We start from the raw sequence: 24,017 nt of genomic DNA on the forward strand, positions 1-24,017 counted from the left end.
CCAGGAAGGCAGTGGCCGGAGGGCAGTTGTCCCTAGAGAGGTTTCTGCAAGAGAGGCCACACAGGGAGACTTTTGAATGCGCATTTTCTTCCCTCAGAGGGAGGTTTGGTTTCGTCTTTACTCACGGCTGGGTCAGGAGCAGGGAGACAACATCAGCCAAGGGACATATTAAAAGCAGCACTGGAAACATTGGCTTGTGGGTTCAACCCGCAGCCATGCCAGGTCAGTTGCTGGGCCATGCTGCCTGGCCTCGCCGAAGGCGCAATGAGAGGAATGTAATGCAGGAGCAACTTTAGCCCATCTTGCTGGCCTGGGGCTGAGGGCAGATCTGCTCAGGTTAGAGACACCCACACTGGAACACTCCAGAAGAACATCCTGACTGAGACATGCCATGCCTCAGTGTAGCCACGAGCACTTGGGGAGGAGACACACAACATCCTCCCCGCTCCACTATCAAAAGAGCCTCTCACACCTGAGCTGGCCCTGACCAGAGTTGTCAGGCTCCGATCACCTCCAAGCAGAGCCGTGCTGATGGAGCACAGAGCTCCCGGCCGCTGCGCAGGAAATTGTGGATGTGTGCAGGAAGCTCCAAACACCACAAAGGTGGAGGGTGATTGGCTCTGACGTCTGTGCTCCCAGGGAGGGTAGCCAGGCCCCCCATCCTGGAACTGGGTACTGAGCTCATCATATCTTCCTGGACTATAACAGTCACACTTAAACAGCAATCTCAAAAATTCTGCTTCCAGGAGTCAATTCTGGCTGCAACAAACTAGTTGAGCAGTGGCGGCTGCTCAGGGCTGGCTGGCTTACCCTCTTCAGTCAGACACAGTCTGCTCATACTCACTGCTGTAAGCAGGCACTGAACACATCTTTATCACTTTGCATAACCACTTGCAGTTATCACCAGTCTCACTGGCATCAGTCAGAATAATGCCATTGCCCCAAAGGCTTTCTTTGTCTGCAGCATGCAGAATAATTATCTGAATTTCAGCTGTAGAGAAAAGAGACAGAGGTCTGAAAGTTTTGCCCAGATTTGTCCTGCAAGACTGTGGACAGGACGGCTCTAGCCATCTCAGGAAAATGAGAATATATCTCAGAAATACCTTAGATCTCCTCCATCTCTATTCAGGCCATGCATCTCTCCCTCCTTACTTCTGCAATAGACTGTTCTGTAGAGTGCCAGACAAACTGTCAGCACTCAGTACTAAATAAACAATGTAATAATATTAATGGGCTGGAACAGCTCACAGTCTCAATATTCCACCCCAGAGATACATGAGTAATTACTCGCTGAAGAGTCATTATTTGGAAATGCAAAGTTCTCTGAACTGCACGGGAGCTGGCAAACAGCATTCTCCCTGCAGCCTTTAACCAGCTGCAGCTCAAAAACAGCCTAGTCATTGTGTTATCCAGTAACATAGCAGCTTCTGTTGTGTAAGGAACATTGGCCTCACCCTGCCTCCCAGAAAATCAAGCAACGCCACTTCCTGAAACCCAGCCCCTGCAAGAAGCCTGCGTATCAGACCATGTGTGTATCAGTTTCAGATCAATACTGACACAGCAGCACCAGGCAGGTTCTGATCTGTTTCTTCAGAGATATCAGAGCTGTGAACTCTGAAAAGTAATCATTCGTGCCTAGCAGAATGCCCATGGGCTTCTGTCCCATTCCCCAGCAACAAACATTCTCTGTTTCACTCTGCAGACAGGGCACTGCTTTTGACCCTAATGAACACTCCTTCCTGCCCCTGGGACAAACTCTCCCAGCTGATAATGAAGGAACAAAGCCCAGAGTTTAGCCCCTGCAACAATGAGCTTATGGGCAGGGGAGAAGGGGGAAGAGAGAGAGTATCCAAACCGAAACTGCTTCCTACCTGTGAGAGGGGTTTTCTCCATCAGATGGCTACAGGCTCCCACATTTGCTCCACAGCCCCCAGGGGACCAGCCAGGGACCTTGGGGACCAGGCAGGGGCCCAGGAGTTTGACTTCTCTTTGCCCAAAGTCAAATTTTTATCAGACAACAGAAACAGCTATTTTCTTCTTCTCACTCCCTGACATTGCCCAGGAAATAGCAACCAGGGTGGGGCTTGTGCTCCAATACAGCTGAGTCACAAGAGAAAGCCAGCTCACAGGTAGGAACTAATTTCTTTATCAGATCCACCAAACTGGAACGGGAGGGATGGAGGGCAGCACTAATGATCTCACAGAGCTAATGTATCTTACACACTTTTCTGCACCTCCAGCATGTTCCCCAGTAACAGATCAAAAGGAACTCTGTTCTCAAAGGCTGAGCCCAGGCAGGTGAGATGTGGTGGGATAAAAGAAAAAGCCGACGTCATCTGCTCACAACAGGAATCCCTCTGCTCTGAAGACTTGTCTAATGGGTTAACCACATTCACAAAAGCCCCCAAAGGCACTAAAATGCTCAGGGTTTTGGTGTCAAAACTGCTTTCTCTACATGAGCCCTGGAACTGGATCACGGCCCCAGATTTGAAATCACAGCACTACACACCCACAAAACTAGACCCACGGTGGGAAAAAATCTCCCATTGCTCTGTTATGTGAAGACGTATCTGCAGAAACATCAAACTGTCTGTGCGCAACCCCAAAAGGAGCCCTCTGCCCTGGAGACAACCTGACGGGAAATAGCAGGCAGCCCACCCACAAAAAGGGCAGAAGAGCAGACAGAGACCCAGTGACCAAAGTTAGTGTGTGGTGAAGATGCTGTGTCAATGGATCTTGAGAAGTAGCAGATTAGGATCATGAGGCAGTTCCAGGGCTTCCCTTTTTCCCCTGCCTGTCCTTCCTGAGTAAGTTGTACCCCTCAGTACCACACTGCAGTCATGAGATTTACACCCAACAAGTCTCTGTGATGCCAAAGAAGTCATAATTTAGCTTGAGTTCGAAGAATTCCAGTTCTTCCTTTTTATTCCCCATACTCCTTGCCTTTATGTATAGAAACCTAAGATGTTAAGCAGATTCCCCCATTGTTTTCCCTCTTGTTGCTCCTATGAATATGCCCCCACCTTCACAACATCTAACCCTCTGTTAAATCACTTTTTTATACCTACCTGTGGGCTTTTGTCACTTGCCTCCTTTGAACCAAATATATGTGTTTAAAGAAAGGGAAGCTCACAGCTCACCAGATCAGGGGAAAGGGGACAATGGGGCTCTTCTGTAAGTGCTACATACGATTGATTATTATTATTACGGAGCAGATAGCTAAAATATCAAGATTAAAAGATGTCATAACTGAAAGCTTTCGACCAAGTCTTCTGTGCTCTCCGCTGGCCCATGCAAAACCACAAATGGTGTCAAAGGACTGTTAGACTGTGTTTCTTATTCCAATGCTGGAGGAAGCAGCAAAGGCAAAACCTGGATCTGTGTTAACCAATGACAATGGAACGGAAACAGTTCTCATGCGGTGCAGTAGAATGAAGTGGGGGGAGAGGAGCTAAATGAGAAGGAGAGAAGAGATAAAGAGACAGTGTCACCCTGAAAGGAAAGGCACAGGAATTGTGACTGAGGAGCAGGGCAGGCTCCCACGTGAGATAGGCAACAGCATGGCGTGGTCCTCTTTCAGGAAGAATAATTAGCAAATGGGGAAACTTGCACAGGAAGCAAGTAAGTTATTGGAGACAAAATCAAAGGGAAACAAAAATAGTGAAGAGGATCCGTTCCCTTGGCCATCAGGCCGGAGATCTGGGACTGTGCTGGGTACTGTAGATTAGACTTTACCACCGGACCCACACCCAGCGGGACCCGACCACAAGTGTAGAGGTGTGCTGAAAACAATCCAGCATGCTCAGGCCAGGCAGTCTTTGACCACTTCCTCCTGCCTGGGGGACGGGGTGGGGGGGTCGGTGCAGTGGCGGCTGTGTGCCCTGCTCTTGCCAGCCACCGCCACCTTGCTGACCTGTCTGTGCTGCAGAGCGAGTGTGCTGATGAGTTGCAGTGCCTCTTGCTCCGCAGAACAGAGTGTGGCAAGGTGCTGGTGGCTGGTAGAAGCTGGGCATGCAGCCACCATCGCACGACCCCACGATCAGCAGCGGATGGTAGACACAGGGCACCCAGCCACCACTGTGTGACCCCACGGGCAGGCAGCAGACACGGGGTGTGACCCTGTGGGCAGGTGGTGGCCAGAGACAGATTGCAGGCGTGCAGAGTGGGAAGCTCCTACTAGGCCAAGCCACAAGAGCAAAGAGGCGGTAGTGGTGTGACAGTTTCAGAGGGAGCAGCCTAGGGGAAGGGGAACCAGCTGCCCTTCGCGGGCGTGGTGCTGGGCCAGGGAAAGGAAATGAAGTAAAGAAAATGGAGTCCAAGCTGGCAGCCAGCCCCGTGCAGCCTGACCCAAATCCATACAAGGGTTGAGTTTACTTCAGGTATGGAAACAGTCCCACACCCTTGGCTCAGTTCAAGTTTGGACGGGCTGTGGTCTACCCAGGCACAGGCGGGGCCTTAGAATTAGGCCTGAAGAGAACCCCCACTGGGCACGCTGCACGCTGGACAAATGGGGAAGAGACTGTGAGAGTCAGAGTCATGGTACACTGCCAGAGGTGGGCTGCCCTGGTATGAGCCTTACTGTACTGTTGGGCTCAAAGAAGTCATAGGATGGGCATCACATGTGCCTAGGCCATGTACAAGCTAATCCCCTGGGCACGATCAGGGATTAATAGAGAAAGGGTCAGCATGGCCAGGTGGCAAGGTACACAGCATACGAACGTGAGGGTGGAATAGGGGCAAGCAAACTGTGCCTGAACTCCAGCACCTCACAAGGAGAGCACAGGAATCTGCTCCACAGCACAGGGACCTTTGTATTGCTGACCCTTTGTGAGCCCTGAATGTAAGCAACTGACAACACTACTTAGTTAGCCAGGGGTCAGAGCTGGGCGGGCCAAGAGGGAAAGGAGCCAAAGTAAATGCATTGAGAAGCAGGGACTGGAATAGCAACTGCCTTCATCTCCCATTTGTGCAGCTCAGAACAATTACCAGGGGTCACTGCACTAAACAGCAGCGCTGCTTTGATCCTTGGCGAGAAGTATTTTTGGGTTGTTTTTACAACTGAAGAGGAAACACTCATTCACAACGGAGAATGCAAAGAAACAAACGCGCTGCATCCTGTGCAAGAAAGGGCTAGGTGTGTTCAAACGGAATCTGGCACAGCACACAGGGCTGCTCTGGAAAGAGCACGTCGCTTATCCATGGCCCTGGGTCTGAAATGGGCTCACAGTCCCAGGAGTGGCACCACATTTCTAAGGAATTGCCAGGTCTGGGACAAAACCAAAGTGTCTAGGCCAGTGTTTCTCAACCTGGGGGTTTAGAGGGGTCGCAAGTGCAGAGCTGGTATTGGGGGTGGCAAGAAAGGCAATTGCCTGGAGCCACAGGGGCGCCATGAAACTAAGTTACATGCCTCAGCCCCGTGGGGGTGGGACTCAGGCTTCAGGGGTACAGTAGTTTGGAAAGGTTAAGAACCACTGGTCTAGGCAGTCTTTGTGTGGATGAGCTATAGGAGCCAGACTGGGTCAGACCCATGGCCCATCTAGCCCAGTATCCTGTCTGTTGACAGTGCCAATGCCAGGTGCTTCAGAGGGAAGGAACAGAACAGGCACTCATCAAGTGATCCAACCCGTCCCCCTTTCCCAGCTTCTGACAAACAGGAATCCCTGCCTATCTGGCTAATAGCCATCGATGAACCTATCCTCCATGAACTTATCTAGTTCTTTTTGAACCCCATTATACTCTTGACCTTCACAACATCCTCTGGGAAGGAGTTTCACAGGTTGACTGTGCATTGTGTGAAGAAATATTTCCTTTTGTTCATTTTAAACCTGCTACCTATTAATTTCATTCGGTGACCCCCTAGTTTTTGTGTTATGAGAAAGAGTATATATAACACTTCCTTATTTACTTTCTCCACACTGGTCATGATTTTAAAGACCTCTATCATATCCTCCTTTGTCTTTTCCAAGCTGAAAAGTTCCAGTCTTATTAATCTCTCCTCATATGGAAGCTGTTCCATATCTCTGATCATTTTTGTTGCCCTTTTCTGTACCTTTTCTAATTCTGATTTAAAACTGGATCTGCACGCAGTATTCAAGATATGGGCATACCATGGATTTATACAGAGGCAATATGATATTTTGTGTCTTATATATCCCTTTTCTAATGATTCCCAACATTCTGTGAGCTTTTTTGACTGTCGCTGCACATTGAGTGGATGTTTTCAGAGAACTACGCACAATGACTCCAAGATCTCTTTCTTGAGTGGTAACAGCTAACAGACCCCATCATTGTTATGTATAGTTGGGATTATGGTCCATCTGGTCCTGGTGATTTATTACTATTTAATTTATCAATTTGTTCCAAAACCTCCTGTAATGCCACCTCAAGCTGGGAAAGTTCCTCAAATATGTCACCTAAAAAGAATGGCTCAGGTTTGGGAAACTCTCTCACATCCTCAACCATGAAGACTGATACAAATAATTCATTTAGTTTCTCCGCAATAGTCTTATGTTCCTTGAGTTCTCCTTTAGCATCTTGACTGTTCAGTGGTCCCACTGGTTGTTTAGCAGCCTTCCTGCTTCTGATGTATTTTTAAAAATTTTTGCTATTACTTTTTGAGATTTTGCCTAGTTGTTCTTCAAATTCTCTTTTGGCCTTCCTGATTATATTTTTACATTTCACTTGCCAGAGTTTATGCCCCTTTCTACTTTCCTCAATAGGATTTAACTTCCACTTTTTAAAGGATGCCTTTTTGCCTCTAATTGCTTCTTTTACTTTGTTGTTTAGCCACGGTGACACTTTTTTGGTCCTCTTGCTATGTTTTTTAATTTGGGGTATACATTTAAATTGAGCCTTTATTATGGCGGCTTTTAAAGGTTTCCATGCAACTTGCAGGGATTTCACTTTTGGCACTTTTAATGTCTATTTAACTAACTTCCTCATTTTTGTGTAGTTCCCGTTTCTGAAATTAAATGCTACCATGGTGGGTTGCTTTGGTGTCCCGTCCCCCCCCCCATACACAGGGATGTTAAAGTTTATAATGTTACTTCCAGGGAGCACTCATCACATTGGCTTTGTGCAGGCATATTCTCTGAGCAGCTTATTCATCCCCAGGCAGCAAGGTCTGTGGGGTGTTTCTGGGTTTAGGTTAATAGGCCATGTCCCTTCTTGCTACCTTGCTCATTTCAAGGCCGTTGTTACAAGAGCAGATTAATTGAGCCAGAGGCAGAAACACTCTTTTTAGTTTCCACAATTGTCCTCCAGGTTTTGAGTCCTCCAAGGATTCAGGTGGTGTTGAATTCAGGTTGATTTCTTCACCACTCCCACTGTCTCCCTGGAGAACACATGCTCAATGCCTATGCAGACTCCACCTCACCTCAGTTCCCTTCACATCCCCCCATGGCTGAAAGTGGGCTAGGAACTCACTCCCTTCCATGGAGAGCAGGTCCTGCTAACAGAACCATTCCCTGGAGAAAATGAATCAGGACTCACTTTCCAGATGCCTGGAACGGAGGAGAAGGGCGGTGTGCTTGCTTCTGCCCGGTTGATAAGAAAGGGCAAGGCAAAACCCAACCGGTGGGGTATCTCATGAGCATAAAGGAGTAAACCCTCATTCCGTGGCCAAGCTAGCAATAGAAATGGAATGGAAAAGTCATTTGTAAAAATCTACAGAATCATAATTTCAATGGTGTCACTCTGCGATGTGATGCGGGAGGAAGGACTCATTACCCACCCCACCAGCTCCCTGCTCCAGGTCCTTCAGTTGGATATTTTGATAATGCGGTCATCGGAAATGGTTGAGTTGGGTGTCATTCAAAAGCCTTTTCTCCCATGAACATAAGGGTAAGAAACAACAAACCTAGAACTATTATGTAGATATATATTCAAGAAAATGTTTTTAAAATGATAGGTTTTTAAAATGATACTTTAAGCAATGCATCCCTATGTTACAAAAAAAAGACATTGATCTTTGGTAATCCCAGGGAAGTTAGCCTTGATATGTTGGACTGAAAATAGTTATACATCAAAGTCAGCATCAGTGTTGTCTCCATCTAGGGCACCACTGTTAGACATATCGTCACACTGATCCTCATCTGCATGCCACTCACACAGCTCCACACAAGGCGGGCTGCTGGCCAAACATTTGCAGGGTGGTGAGCATCTGGGTCTTTTCAAATGAGTATTTGGTTAGCTGAAGAATTGATTTGGAAGCACATGGTATTTCGTACATAACTGGTGTGATCAGTCCTCCAAGACCCATTCATGTTTCATAAGGGAGGGTAGTTTTGGATGCTTGTTCATTCCAGAGCCATTCCATTGCTTAATTATTTGCCCTCTTGCTAATAGGCATAAATGCACCCCTTGTTGGTGGCAATTTTTCTCCATATGTCTGCTTCTTGAAAAACATCCACCAAGATAGGTCTGCAAGTGTTGTAAGTTTGGTCTTCAAATCTCATCATATGAACGCCTCCAGTGCATTTTTGACCCTATCAGTGACAGGCTCAGTTGTTCAGAGCACCTTCAGAGCAAGGAAAGTCTCTTTGGAAGCTGAATCAAGTGAATGACCCGTGTATGTATCCTGCCAATCATACTTGGTAGCCCCATGATTGATGTTCAAATGTGATGGAACAATGCATATGTTGCAAGAAAGGCAAACTAATACACATCTTCCATGGTCTTCCTAAGTCAGCACCTACTGACAACGTGGCCTATGCCAGCAGAGGCCTTTCAGCGTAGCAATCACAGATGGTTTGGCTGAGGTACAAGCTCTTGGCATGCCAGAAACGGTTAACACCTGCCAAGATTTGGCTGAACACTTCATTCTGAGGCTACATAGAAAATATGGGAGTTATGGCAAAAACTGACCATGCTCTAATGTATCTTTCTCCCGAAATGGTGTGGTGTGGTGTGGTATGTACTAGGTGTCTATAACATTTCATGGTATGTCTTTTGTCTCTCCAGCTGAAGCTGTGCTCAGTGATTTTTCACCCCTGGAGTGCATCCCACTTTTGCATAAGAACAAGGTGAGGTCCAGATTAGTGAATGTAGAAAGCTCTACTATAGTCAACTAACTGCTACTTCAATGAAAACTGGACTTTTTGGTTTCTGAATGTTGGGGCCTAAGCAGGAAATGAGTCATAGAGTCAGGAAGTCAATTCAAGGAATGGTTCTTTGCTGGTCCAGACAGCACTTGAGGTTGGGGCTGGTCCCCATTAATATGTTCCCAATAACAGACCATAGCAGTAGCATGAAGCGTACCTTTGCCATATGCTGTCTCTTCAAAGAAGTCCAAGTTATCAGCAGCACAAAATATAAACCTATGCTTGACGAGGTCTGGGGGGAACGTACAACCCTTCATTCAGTTCTATGCGGAAAAGAATATCATTTGCAATTGCAGTCTCTAGGCAGAGTACTTCCTGGAGTTAATGGAGGAGCCAGTGCTGTGCATAAGCTGCACAAGGAATTTGCTACTGGTTTTGGAATGAATTGTTAAACAAACAGCCACTTGCAGCAGTAGCCTATGCATATGCTGCACAACTGTCGTGTATGTGTTGGAAACAAGTCTTTCATCCAAGACCTCGTATGCAACACTTTCTGATAAAATGGCAGCATTGTGCTCCATTTGCTTACTGTCATACTTGCTGGTGCTGAAGTCCCTGTGACCACCAATGCTTCACCTAAAGGAGTAGTACAAGTCATGCAGTATTATTTTTTTCAGGTTTGGCATCTGCTATAGATCCCTCAAACTCCCACGTACTGCAGCACAAAATGTTTTTCCATAAGATTTTGCAGCTGCAAACAGAGTCTTCATACTCCTGTTGACATCAGCGCATCTTTTACAGCGTTTAAGAATATCCACTGTGATCCATTTCTGCATATAGGATTGCAAAAAACTACTCCATAGTAGTCCATATTATCCCACAGTTCATCTTCGATAAGTGCTTAAGTGCCTTTTTGCTAAGCAGCTGTTCCTCTTCAATCCAGTGCAAAGCACGTATTTCTTTGAACTTGGCCGATGCATCACATCGCCACGACTTTCCCATCCACTGGAACCTCTGCAAGAAAATTTATTAGCTCCAGTTGAGTTGCAGTTTGCAGTAGTAAAATCAGTATTTGTTTCAGTTGCTTTTACTTTTTGACAACATTTTACTTACATTCTTGGTGTACCACTTGATGTGATGTGCCATGGGTGTCTATTGGGTCAATGTGCCCACTTAACTTTACTTTCCATGCAACATTCTTGCTAACAGTGACGACTTCGGACAGTTTCTCACCTGACTCACACGTTGAAGCGGTGCTTAATGAATGGCTTCCGGCTTACTGCAAAAGAAGCACATGTTCTTCTCGAAATGCATGCCATGTGCATGCCTTGTATGAGACAAGTCTTGCCCACATCTGGCACTTGTCCTGACATCTTCAGCTGTTCCCTGATGCTCAATGTACTTCCTCTCCAACTTTGCCAAATTCATTTTATGGGCACCCCTTATATAGCATATGGGTGCCACTGAGCGCTGTGCTCAATCAAACCCTCCATGGCGCTATCCTCTAAAAAATTCAGCTACTAGTCGATATTCTTCATCTCCCCATTGATGCCTAAAAATGGTCAAGACCAAAATAAAAACTGTGTAATTAGTTAATTGCAGTCCCAAAGTAATGATATGTTATGTGACGTAGATTATGTAAATACGTGCATGCCATTCGTGGGTGGATTCCAGTCATTTCTAGCTAGATGCTGACCTCTTACGTGGTACCTCATTAGAATTTTTTTTGACATAATAAACAAAGCTGATAATCAATACCACTGAACTGCTCTGTTTTGCCGATGATGGCAAATCAACTTGAAACACTCCTTTCCCATTTCTAGTAATCTGTAGCATTAAAAAAGTTAATCAAGTATAGTGTTCTGAGCATTAACTCGTTACACAGCCGGTCAAGGCCCAAAATTTAACTTTGTGAGGGCTGCATGTTTAACATGCCTGTATTAAAGTATAATTTAAAAAAGATATTTAAATATCTTTCAACTATATATCTACATAATTGTTCTAAGTTTGTCATGATTGGTACCACTGGTGTTTGTGGAAGAAAGGGCTTTTGAATGGTAGCCAACTCATCCCACTTCTGACAACACAGTTATCAACATTTTCACCAACTAGAGGGAGCTGGACCTGGAAGCCGGGGGACAGCAAGTCACCCCTGGCACATCAGAGGATGAAACTACTGAAATCATGATTCCAGAGATTTTTATTAATCAAATGATACCTCCCTTACCTTTCTGTCATTCACTTGCCCAAGGAACTACACATGCTCCCAGACTGGGCCAGAGAGAGGGACCTAGACGACATTATTAAGGCTAAGATTTAGTCATGGACAGGTCATGGCAATAAACAAAAATTCATCACCTGAGACCTGTCCGTGACTTTTACTATAAATACCCCTGACTAAATCTTAGCTGCTCCCAGGGCACCGCTGCTCTGGGGGGCCCTGCAGGCTGATGGCTGGCCCCTGCTCCGCCCAGCCACCCGCTGCTCTGAGGTCCCCGGGGACTGCTCTCCGACAGCCTCCAGGGTTGCCCCTGGGGCTGCTGCTTGGGTGGTCCCCAGGGCCAGCTGCATTGGCTGCTCCAGCAGGGGTTGATGTGGCTGGCCCCAGGGCCGCTGCAGCAGTGGTCAGTGCAGCTGGCCCTGGAACCAGCTGCGCGGGCAGCCCTGAGATCAGCCACAGCTGCAGCTGCCAATTCAGCTGCAGAAGTCACAGATAGTCATGGAATCTGTGACTTCCGTGATCTCCATGATAGACTTGCATCAGACATTACACATCATCACCTCTACCAGCCCCAGCTGAATCCCAGATATCACCTGACATGAAACAGGATCAGACTTTAACAACAGCAGTTCCAGCCCATCTCAGATAACTTCTTCTCTTTCCCTCAAAAGGACAAGCATTACCATCTTTAACACCATCAAAAAGACTGCCAAACAAAATGATTTTTCCTACTAAAATTCTCTCCACCTAAAGGGAAAGGGAAAGGGAACAAGGGGTGTTGTTAAAATGAATGCCTTATTTAACACTTCACACGCTTTGTTTCTCTTTTTTTCCTTTACCTTTAATACAAGGTTAAAAAGGATGTTTAATGACGCATGTACCATGGTACTAAACAGGCTGAGGTCTCTGTATACCAAACCCCAAACGTTGTTTAACACTGTTGGATGCTGGATGGTGACTGGGTTATTTTAATACCAGTAGCCTGTCTAGTCTATCTACATTAATACAACAGGCCCATGTGCAAGCTGTCATGGGAACCTCAGTGTGAGAAGCTGGGAGTTCTTTGGCTGGAGGATACCATAGTGACCTCAGAGGCTCACTTTGAAATGCTTCCTTGGGCAGTCAGTAAAACTTTGATCCCAAATATAATAGAAAATTCAAATGCCCCACAAAGAGCAAATGTGTTAAATCCAATCCCTGAAGCATGAAATGCAGGATTTACTTTCTGCTCAAAGTGCAAATCTCGGGCACTTGCTGACGCTGCTGAATCCCCAGGGTCCCTCCACGCGCCCACAGCAGGGCAATGGTGTGATTTCTACACTGGGGCCGACCTGCAGAAACCCCAGAATGGTGTAGGATGCATATTGGCCATGGGCAATGGCCTGTGAAGCCACATACTGCTGCTAGGGAGCCTGTAGTCTCTAGGAAATTCAGCTGAAACCCCATCTGTGTCTTGTGGGTAGTTAGTGGGCTGCAGGAGAACTCCTGAAGAATGAGTGGTTAGGGGAATTTCCTCAGGCCCAGTTGTGCTCCTCTGGATCTGAGCTTCCCCTGGTGGGACGGCAGGGGCTCTGCATGTAGCTCTGCATGATTTGGATTGCAAGGGATCAAAATAAACAAACCCCTCCCCGCCCCCCCAAAAGTCTTTCTCCACCAGACGACTGTGCGGTCTTTCCCCAGCCAGGCTGATCCTGAGCCTTCCACACAGCTGGAGTTCAGGATCTCCCTTGCACAGAGTCTAAGCCAAGCAAGTGCCCACCAGAGAGGACAGACACCACTTGGGGTAGGTTCAGCTGGAACTCTTCCCCTCCTCCCTGGCCCCCTGCTCTCAGATCTGAAACAGCCAGTGCCTGGGTTGCTATTTCAGCTTTCTATTTCTAGTACCATCTTCCTCCTGCTCTAGGAACCTGCTCTTCTCAGGTCTCCCACACCTGCCATGCTGAAACCTGAGCCTCTCCTTCCTCCAACAGTCTGACAGGCCAGAACAGCTGCAGCCAGACACAGCCGCCATTCTCACATTCCCCAGAGGCAGACGGAGAAGCACACACAGACACGCCAGCAGGGCTTGGGGTTGGAAGGATGTGCAATCACAGATCACTCTGCATCTCTTGTTTCACCCCCGGACTGCCTCTCTCTTTCCCAAGGGACAACTGTGCCAGCAAGAAGCTGACTTTGGTTTTGAAGACACTAGAGTCTATCTTCTCTCTCATGCGTCCATTACTGGGTCTGAATTTAAACATGGGAGGGGATGGAGGCAGAAATCCAACCCCTTTTCCCCATTCTTTGGGACTGTGTATAACATGTGTCCTGTCCCTCTCCCCACCCGAGCGGAGGTGACAGCTTGGTTGACCCTCCTTTCGATTCCCGTGAACAGCCACATGGGCATGACTCAGCGCCCCCTGGTTACCAGTGACTAAGGAACTGTTGCTTTCAGAATCAGTTGCCTTTGGAAGGACAAAGTGGCTTTGCTTTGCAAACCAATTTGCTCCGCTGTGGTTCAGTCCACAGGAGTGGCTCTCGTGTGCTGAACACAGCAGGGGCAGGTGCTGTTTGCTGACGGGAGCAGTGTGCTGGAAAAGGAGAAATCGCCATGGTCCTTTGGGGTATGTCTACACAGCCCACGGCAGCGAGCCTCCCAGCCTGGGCCTACAGATGCCAAGCTAATAACATCTGTGTGGACGTTGCAGCGCGAGCTCTGATGCCCACCCTCTCCCTAGGCTTCAGAGCCTGAGCTCTAGCCCAAGCTGCAACATCTACACAGCTACTTACAGCGTGGTGGCGCGAGGCTGGGAGATGTCCTGCTGCTTGCTGTGTAGACATACCTCAGGGGTCACCATGACCCTAGGCACCTGCTCTCAGAGCAAATGGCCGGAGAGCACACCCACACAGGGCATAAGGGGAGACTCCCTGCTATGGAGGCAGGGGAGTTTCCTTGGGGCATGGGTAATGCTGAGGAGAATGTGAGAGAGAACATGAGGGGCCAGAGTGCATGACTAAACGGCATGCCTTCCCCGCCTGGCCTCTGGAAAACACCGCAACTCCCCTGCCTGAGTGAACAGCTGCCACTTTCTGCCTGTCGTGCCACCTCCTAACGACAACCAGGCAGAAAAGGGCCTTCTCCAGAGCAGGCCATTGCCTCAGGGTGGAGAAGAAAGGCAGCTCAAGGGACCAGCAAAGGGAAAGACTCTTCTCAGCAGGCTAGATCTTGCAGTATAGAGAACCAGAGAGCATTTTAACTGTTCCAGCCTTAACTTTTAACCCAGTTCACATGCAGGCCAGCCCCATTTGTGCTGAATGCCCATCTGGGATTTGAGACCACCAGGTGTGCTACCTACCCAGCCCAGCAGATTTTACAACATAGAACACAATAGAGAGGAAGGGTGCAAAATAATGGTTCGTTGGTGGAAAAACAGACAGACCATGAAACAGACTGAGGATAAAGAAATTCTCCTCCCTGCAGGAATTGCAGGGTGAAGTTCTCTGGCGTGGGTTATAAAGGCGGGTCAGACTAGGGGATCACAATGGTCCCTTTTAGCCTGAACATCTAGGAAGAGATGAGCAGACAAGAAAGGGTCGGTCCTGGGGCCGGTTTTGTTCAACATCTTCATTAATGATCTGGAGGATGGGGTAGATTGCACCCTCAGCAAGTTTGCGGATGACACTAAGCTGGGGGGAAGTGGTAGATACCCTGGAAGGTAGGGATAGGATACAGAAGGACCTAAACAAACTGGAGGATTGGGCCAAAAGAAATCTAATGAGGTTCAACAAGGACAAGTGCAGAGTCCTCCACTTAGGAAGGAAGAATCCCATGCACAGCTATAGACTGGGGACCGACGAGCTAGGCAGCAGCTCTGCAGAAAAGGACCTGGGGGTAACAGTAGATAAAAAGCTGGATATGAGTCAGCAGTGTGCCCTGGTTGTCAAGAAGGCTAATAGCATATTGGGCTGCATTAGGAGGAGCATTGCCAGCAGGTCGCGGGAATTGATTATTCCCCTCTATTCGGCATTGGTGAGGCCCCATTTAGAGTATTGTGTCTAGTTTTGGGCCCCCCACTACAAAAAGGATGTGGAGAAGTTGGAGAGAGTACAGCGGAGGGCAACCAAAATGATTAGGGGGCTGGAGCACAAGACTTATGAGGAGAGGCTAAGGAAACTGGGCTTGTTTAGTCTGCAAAAGAGAAGAATGAGGGGGGATTTGATAGCAGCCTTTAACTACCTGAAAGGGGGTTTCCAGGGAGGATGGGGCTAGGCTGTTCTCAATGGTGGCAGATGACAGAACAAGGAGCAACGATCTCAAGTTGCAGTTGGGGAGGTCTAAGTTGGACATTAGGAAAAAGTTTTTCACTAGGAGGGTGGTGAAGCACTGGAATGGGTTACCTAGGGAGGTGGTGGAATCTCCATCTTTAGAGGTTTTTAAGCTGAGGCTTGACAAAGCCCTGGCTGGGATGATATAGCTGAGGTTAGTCCTGCTTTGAGCAGGGGGTTGGACTAGATGACCTCTGAGGTCCCTTCTAACTCTAATATTCTATGATTCTAAGAAAAACATCAAATGGAGAGGGGGCAGGGCAGAAAGACAACCAGTCATTTGCACTGTTTCTATAGATAAATGCCCAATTGTCTTGGTTGCAAATACTTATGAAGATGCCACGTTACAAACAATAATGCATCCGATTTCGCTTTATAGGGCTCCAGAACCATGTTCCTGCCTAGAGAGGAGGAAGAACGTTTGTGTCTGTGTCTGCTGGGACACACGCAGGCAATGGAGAGCAGGTAGGTTTGGTACACTCTTACTGGTAGCTTCTTCTGTGCTACCAAAGCTGTCTATGGCCCTAGCACTCAAGGCCTCAATCCTCTAAGATCAAAGGATGGAACAATACTCCTGAAGGACACAGAATCCATCAATGCTCACAGGAAAGAACATTTCCAGGATCTCCTGAACCGTGACTCAAGTGTCGAAGAAGATAAGATAAATAACATCCCGCAACAAGTAATTAAGGAAGACCTTGGTTTGCCGCCTACCCTGGCAGAAGTCAGGAGTGCCATCGGAAAAATGACGAACAACAAGACAGCCGGTGTTGATGGAATAACTGCAGAGATTTTCAGAGGAGGAGGAGAACAACTTACGTGTCAGCTTCACGTCCTCATCCTTAAAATATGGATCAAGGAAGAAATCCCAGCCACCCAAAGGGATGCCTTGATTGTTATAATTTTTAAGAAAGGGTACAGAGCTGATTGAGGAAACTATTGAGGCAACTATCGAGTTGTTGGCCACTGCTAGGAAAGTTATCGCCCTTATCCTCGCCAACCACCTCCTTCCACTTGCAGAAGAAATTCTTCCAGAATCTCAAAGTGGTTTCAGACTATCTTGAGGAACTATGAACATGATCCTTACAGCACATCAAATTCAGGAGAAGTGTGAGCAAAATTGACCTCTTTACATGGCCTTTATTGACCTCTCCAAAGCCTTCAGCTCTGTAAATCGTGAAGCTCTATGGAAAATCCTGTCCAGAACTGGCTGCCCAAACAAGTTCATCAATGTTCTCAGACTACTCCATGACAACATGTCAGCAATGGTTGTCAGCAATGGGAATCAAACAGAACCATTTGAGGTGAAAATTGGAGTGAAGCAAGGCTGCGTCATTGCTCCAACACTGTTTTCCATCTTCATCTTCACCATAATGCACCTCATCGACAGAAAGCTCCCTCCTGGAATTGAAATTGTGTATAGGATGGATGGAGGACTCTTTAACCTCAACAGATTCAAGTCCAAAACGAAGTCTACAACAACATTCCTAATAGAGCTCCAGTATGTGGATGACAATGTAATTGTTGCTCAATCTGAAACGGCTCTCCAAACCATTCTCAATGCATTTTCAGAGTATTGGCCTAACTTTAAACATCAGGAAAATGCAAGTTCTTTATCCACCTGCTCCAAATGGAGAAATAAGCCCTCCCTCCATTCAAATCAATGCAGAAATGCTGGAGAATATGGATCATTTTGCCTATCTTGGAAACTATCTTTCATCAAAGGCAGACATAGATGTGGAAATACAACACTGCTTGAAATGTGCGAGTGCAACCTTTGGACGTCTGAGTAAGAGAGTCTTTTTAAATCATACCATCCTTGCTGAAATGAAGCTCCTGGTCTACCATGCCATTGTTATCCCAACTCTGCTGTACAGCTTGGAAACCTGGGCCACATACAAAAGACATCTCAAGAGTTTGGAAAAGTACCACTAACGGTGTCTTCGCAAGATCCTTCCGATTAGCTGGAAGGATAGACGTACAAACATCAGCGTCTTGGCTGAAACAAATTCTACCAGCATTGAGGCCATGATTATCCAAAGCCAACTTCGCAGGATAGGTCATGTTGTTCACATGTCTGATTCCCACCTCTCCAACAGAATCCTTTTCTCACAGCAGAAAGAAGGTCAGCGAAGTCGTGGAGAGCAAAGAAAGTGCTTCAAGGACACCTTGAAGACAAACATGAATAGGTGCAACATTGACATCAATACTTGGGAGACCCTCGCTCACGACTGTCCAAAATGGAGGAAGGCTCAGTTGGAGGGATCTCAACACTTTGAAACAGCTCATCGACAGGTAGAAGAGGAAAAGAGGAACAGGTGGAAAGAACATCAGAACATTCAACGCAGCAACACCGTGCCTATCCCTCCTGGAAACACCTGTCCTTATTGTGACGAGACATGTGGGTCTAGGATTGGGCTATGGAGCCATCTGCAGACCCACTACTGAGATCTCTGGAAGACAATCTTACTCGTTCGCGAGTGGTCGCCAATGACTGGTATTTGAAGAGATGCCCTGGCAAGCTCCCCCAGTGCAGAATCCCAGGGCAATGCCATCTGGGCACTTGCTGCTTCTGGCAGCAGCACTGTGTTTGGAAATGTTTTACTAGTTAACGAAAGAAAGGAAATTATTCCTGGAATGTTAGACTTTTGCAGGGGAATTACTCCTGGCCACTATAACCACAGCCTCCCCACTCCTGCCTGGCTAGCTACCGGCCTGGGCACGTATCGAATGGCTGGGAATGCATGTGCCCGTGTGCCATGGAGCCCTGTGTGACTCCCCCGCTGTAGGACATGGCCCTTCGCAAGCAAGTTCAGTTTGCGTCACAGACCAGGCAATAGTCGTGTCCACTATACTATTGCAAATCAGTACTTACACTGTGCTCATCACCATAGTATATGAGCACCTCACTGTACCAAGCAGCCTGTTGGCTCAGAAATGACCTACACCCAGGCCTTTCATAGCCTCCCCCTCGCGCTCGGCTGCTTGCCCTAGGCTGGAAGAGCCTCATAAGCTGCTGCCACAGGGCAGGACCAGGATGTAGTGGAGAGGAGAAGTACTTGATTTTGCCTCTGAAGTGCAATCAAGGACTGCCTGGGGCACAAATAAGTAACAGCCCAATACGTCCCTCTCCCCAGAGCCAGCCTGCCTGACAGATAGAGAGGTCATGACCACAAACTTCTTATCCTTTCATAGCTCAGTGATTGGAGTGCCTGCTCCCTGGACTCGGTGCTGTGCCCATTTTTCCCTTTATACCAGGGCTCCGATGTGCTCTGCTCTGCAGAGACAGCCATTCCCTCAGAGAGCTGGTGTGAGTGACCCGTCAGCAGAGTCCATGGCCCAACAAGAGAGACACGGCCATTTCCAGAGTACTCAACAGCACAGGGAGCAGGTCCCTTTTCGAGAGGCCTGCAGCTTGTCTTTACTTCAGAGCCCAAAGAGCTACTCCTCCAGATACACACAAGTGCCCAGCCACCGTGAGAACCAACACTGCTGCACTCGGGAAGCAGTTCAGATGTAACGAAACAGATGGGGAAAGCACAGGACCCGCAGAAGGGGCCAGACACCCCAGAGCAGCAGCAAATGGGAAAAGAAGGGAGGTCCAGCAAGAGCCCCCGAAGCACTTATTTGGAAAGTGAGCTGGCCCCTGGCCTTCCAACTGGCCTTCAGAAACAGCAGGCCTCTCCCCGCCCGAGACCCTTCCCCGCCAGCATCCCATTCCCAGTACCCTAGCCCAGAGCCTGCTGTGAGGGGGGTGATGGGAGAGTTCGCCAGGCACAGCAAAGGTCTGTCCAGACAGGAAGGTGTTGTGGAGCCAGAGATGTGCAGAAGCGCCATCTCAGAGTCTCCAGCTTTAGGGCCCATTGATTTCAACCCACAATCTAGTCAGGGCACGTTAGGAGTCTGCCCCAAGAAATATGGTTTTAGGCAACACCACAAGTCTAGCATACAGCAGACTGGTTGCTAGTACCACAGGCAACAGTTCTGCCAGACTCCATTAGACAGGCACAGGCTCACAGAAAACTTGCTTACCAGGGACAGTTGTTCAATTATTCTGCATAGAAAAGACTCTGTAGCCCTTGGACCTGTCTCCCCTTCAACTCCTGATGCATAGTGCTACCCCTGACATGCTAGACGCCACCCACAAACGTAGGAAGACAATCCCGGCCCCCAAAGAGCCAACAATGAACAAAGACTGGCTCACAACTAGGACGACTGTGTTCAGACCCTGCAAATGGTATAGATCCTGGGCTAGGAGTCAGGAGACCTTGGTTCTGTTCCCAGCTCAACCAGAGATTTTCTGGGGACTTTGATCAAGTCACTTACCCCTCTGTGCCTCAGCTTCACAAGCTGTCAATCCACCTGGGAATTTACACGGCCCGTATCTCCACACTACCTGAGCGCTGTGCGTGGAGCTCCCCGCGGAAGGCAGTGGAGACATGCTCATGTCGATAGCAGAGCCGGGGGGAAGTGGGCTTTGCTGCACATTTTGAAAGCAGGGACAACAGCTGGTGAAATCCCAACAAGAAACATGCTCAATTGTTGTCGGACTGGCTCCTCAGAGTAAAAAAAAAAAAAGCCTCTTAGCCAAACAAAGTAGGATCCAGTTATTGTTCCTTGGCTGGCCTCTGATGTGTGCAAGTGACTGGGAGCTCTGCCCTGTTCCATGGCAGTCACACGCCTCACAGCAGCCTAGCAAGCAGGGAGAGAGAAAGGCAGAGCCGTCCCTAGGGTACGGCGAACTGGGGGGCCCCGCGCTTCACGCCAGGACAAGCCAGCAGGTGGGCGGCTGCCGTCAGGGTTCCAGCTTCGCCCCAGACCCAGCACCTCCCTAGGGACGGCCCTGAAGAAAGGGCTGGGGCAGTTAACCCTGCAAAAACAGGTGACAGGAAAGAAATCTGCCAGCCCAAGCCCTGGGTGGAGTTTCAGAGGCTCTGCCCCAAGGGTTAGTCCCCACCTAGCACCCTGGACCTAAGGAGCTGGGAGACTGTGGCTGGCAGCTCGGCCTTTCCTGGCAGCCTCTACACTGTGTAGCCCCAGCTGCCCAGTTACTTCTATGCCCAGCAAGGAAGAGCTAATGATTCGTTCAGGTTCACAGTCAGCCCGAATACTGGCATTTCACCTGACAGCAGCACACTGCCTGCAGCCTGCTGCCAGTTGCCTCTCGCCAGAGGCCAGACTGACCAGTGGGGAGGGAGCAGATTGCAGGCCTCCAGGGACATTAGGTAAGTTTAGCTCCTGCTACACCATGTAGCCCCCACCCCTACAGCACAGCATGTCTCCAGCTAGCCCAGCTTCCCAGGCTTTGTGTCTGTAGTCCCTGGAGTCCATGCACAGCAGCCGATGTCTGCACAGCAGAGAGCCGCACATGAGTTACATAGGAGAAAGCTGTAGAAAGTAGACAGTACAAAGCCTTCCCTACCTTCCAGGGTCTGGCCTCTTCTCTGTGCTGCTGGGCCCTTTGCTTTTCTCCACCTCCTGCAGCAGGGCCGTTTGGACAGAGCTGGTTCTCCCACCACTGCCTGTGTGCGAGGGCCCTGTGCAGTCAGGCTGGGACTTGCGTTTCATTGCCTGGAGTTGGGCCAGCGGCACAATGTCACAGCCCTGCGGTCGGTGCCATACCGTCTGCTGGGTGATGGCATTGTAGTAATAGAAGCGGCTGTTATTCTGGTCGAAGAGCTCCCACCACTGCTTCTGATCCGACTGGCGAACTTGCAGGTTGGCAGGTGGCTCCCAGCCACACTCACCGGTGGCCAAGTTGACATACATCCGCTCTCGAGAACGGGGCTCAATGATCTCCACCCAATCCGTGCTGCAACAGCAAAGAAAGGCACAGTCAGTCTGGGCTGAGGGCACAAGGCAACCCAAACACCTAGTGGGCTCCCTGCCAACGACTGGTCTGTCCCTGGCCAGGCTGAGGATCAGAAATGGCTATCAGTGTGGTGGGGACCTCCGTTAAGGACTGACACTTTTTGGTGGAAGGAGGCCTGCATAGCTACATTCTCAGATTTGTATAAAAGGGTTTTTCCTACATATTGTTTGGAAACACAGGATGCTAATAGTCCATGCTGCACTGCTCAGCTGGGGAAGCATGGGAGGCGTCAGGCTGTTATTGTGAGCTCCAGCACCGCAGGCAAAGAGAGGATGAATCCTTAACAAAGGCTTCCTCTTTCCAGTGCAGCTCTGAGTCACCGGCACCGCACACAGGTTAAACCTGAACACTTAGCTCAGCTTCCCCTGGATTAACTGTTAGTTTCATACACACTAGTTCTCCAGGCACCATGGAGTCCTTCAGCTTTCAGGGGACCTGCTTTCCAGTGTAACAACTCAAGGAGAAAACCCTTTGTTTTCAGTCTGTTCTTCCTGGCACTATCAGAAAACAGCAGAAAGGGGGACACGCCCTTTTAACAAAGGGTCTGACAGCTCAGCCTGCCTATCTGCTGAGTGGATGAGGTGTACGTGGAGGGGTGACAACAAGCAGTGCTGGCAATAGCAGAGCAGAGCACCCACCAACTGGGAGCATTCCCATCGGAGAGCCAGGAAATACCAAGCCATGGGACTCACAAGCATAAACAAAGGCTTATGTGTGACCACGTGTTACAGCAGCCACCCCCCAAGACTGAACATTACACATTGCACAAGGTGCAGGAAATCGTGCCTTCGCCTGAAACACAGTAAGGGTTGGTCCTGCACCCAGCCTGGCACCTGCCAAAGGTGTGAATTACAAGCAATTTATTTCAGTGCAGATCTGTTGAAATAGAACGCTCCTTTTGCAGATTAAAAGTGCTCTATTTTGATTTAGCTGAAGTGGGATTTTTACCATTGAAGTTAAGGGGGAACTGGGTGTTCCGCACTTGGCCACTTATTTAAATGCCTAACTTTAGGTTCCTGTTTCTGAAAATCTTTGCAGTTTGGTTTGACCAAGGGATCTGTGGTCTGCCCGTCTCTGAGGCCTCTCAGAAACTGTATTAAACTAAAAGCACAAACTGCTCAGACACTGCACTTGATTCACTTTCATCTGAACAAAGGACTGCAAGAACTCCACTCCTATGGCACAGATGAGTCAGGAAGAAGAGGGCTTTCTGCAGGACTCCTTCCTACGTAGTCATTTCCCAGTTTCTATGTGTGCAACTGATTGTTCCTTCCTAAGTGGAATACTTTGCATTTGTCCTTACTGAATTCCATCCTATTTACTTCAGACCAGTTCTCCAGTTTGTCCAGCTCATTTTGTGTTTTAATCCTGTCCTCCAAAGCACTTGCAACCCCTCCTAGCCTGGTATCGTCCGCAAACTTTATCAGTGTACTCTCTATGCCATTATCTAAATAATGGATGAAGATATTGAACAGAAATAGACCTAGAACTGATCCCTGCAGGATACCACTCAATGGGCCCTTCACACTTGACTGCGAACCATTGATAACTGCTCTCTGGGAATGGTTTTCCAACCAGTTATGCACCCACCTTATAATAGCTCCATCTAAGTTGTATTTCTATTCCAGCTAGGACTAGGTTTGTTTATGAGAAGGTCATGAGAGATAGTATCAAAAGCCTTAGTAAAGTCAAGATAGACCACATCTATCACTTCCCCCATCCATATCTACCACTTCCACATATCCACAAAATATACCACATCGACCACTTACTTCCCCCTATCTTGTTATCCTGTCAAAGAAAGCTATTAGGTTGGTTTGACATGATTTGTTCTTGACAAATCCATGCTGTTACTTATCACCTTATTATCTTCTAGGTGTTTGCAAATTGATTGCTTAATTATTTGCTCCATTATCTTTCCGGGTACAGAAGTTAAGCTGACTGGTCTGTAATTCCCGGGTTGTCTTTATTTCCCTTTTTATAGACTGGTACTGTATTTGCCCTTTTCCACTCCTCTGGAATCTTTTCCCCTTCCATGACTTTTCAAAGATAATCGCTAATGGCTCAGACATCAACTCAGTCGGCTCCTTAAGTGTTCTAGGATGTTCTTTCTCTATTTTAGCCTCTGATCTTACCTCATTTTCACTGGCATTAACGATGTTAGACATCCAGTCACTACTAACCTTTTCAGTGAAAACCAAGAAAGAAGTCATTTAGCACTGCTGCCATTTCCACATTTTCTGTTATTGTTTTCCCCCCTCATTGAGTAACGGGCCTACCCTGTCCTTGGTTTTCTTCTTGCTTCTAATGTATTTGTAGAATATTGTCTTGTTACCCTTTATGTCTCTAGCTAATTTAATCCTGTTTTGTGCCTTGGCACTTTTCTAATTTTGTCCCTACATATTTGTGTTATTTGTTTATATTCATCCTTTGTAATTTGACCTACCTTCCACTTTTTTTTTTTTTTTTTTTTTTGCAGGACTCTTGAGTTTCAGATCATTGAAGATCTCCTGGGTAAGCCAGGGTGGTCTCTTGCCATACTTCCTATTTTTCCTACGCAGTGGGATAATTTGCTCTT

The 24,017-nt window shown here is 48.0% G+C and overlaps 1 protein-coding gene across 1 annotated transcript in view; it reads right to left on the reverse strand.

Annotated features, from left to right (window-relative positions):
• LOC137152329 (rho GTPase-activating protein 39-like) overlaps window positions 1-23,591 on the reverse strand; it is a 76,120-nt gene extending 52,529 nt beyond the window's left edge. Inside the window, exons 1-2 of the mRNA XM_067546886.1 lie at window positions 23,575-23,591; window positions 20,990-21,379 (exon numbers count right to left, since the gene is read on the reverse strand). Of these exons, the coding sequence (XP_067402987.1) occupies window positions 20,990-21,379; window positions 23,575-23,591 (407 nt within the window). The remainder of the gene's footprint in view (window positions 1-20,989; window positions 21,380-23,574) is intronic.
• Between the last annotated feature and the right edge of the window lie 426 nt (window positions 23,592-24,017).

This window comes from Emydura macquarii, unplaced genomic scaffold (genome assembly GCF_026122565.2).
Source record: "Emydura macquarii macquarii isolate MOO-44397 ecotype Brisbane River unplaced genomic scaffold, CSIRO-AGI_Emac_v2 contig_1170, whole genome shotgun sequence".
In the NCBI taxonomy this organism is placed as follows: domain Eukaryota; kingdom Metazoa; phylum Chordata; order Testudines; family Chelidae; genus Emydura; species Emydura macquarii.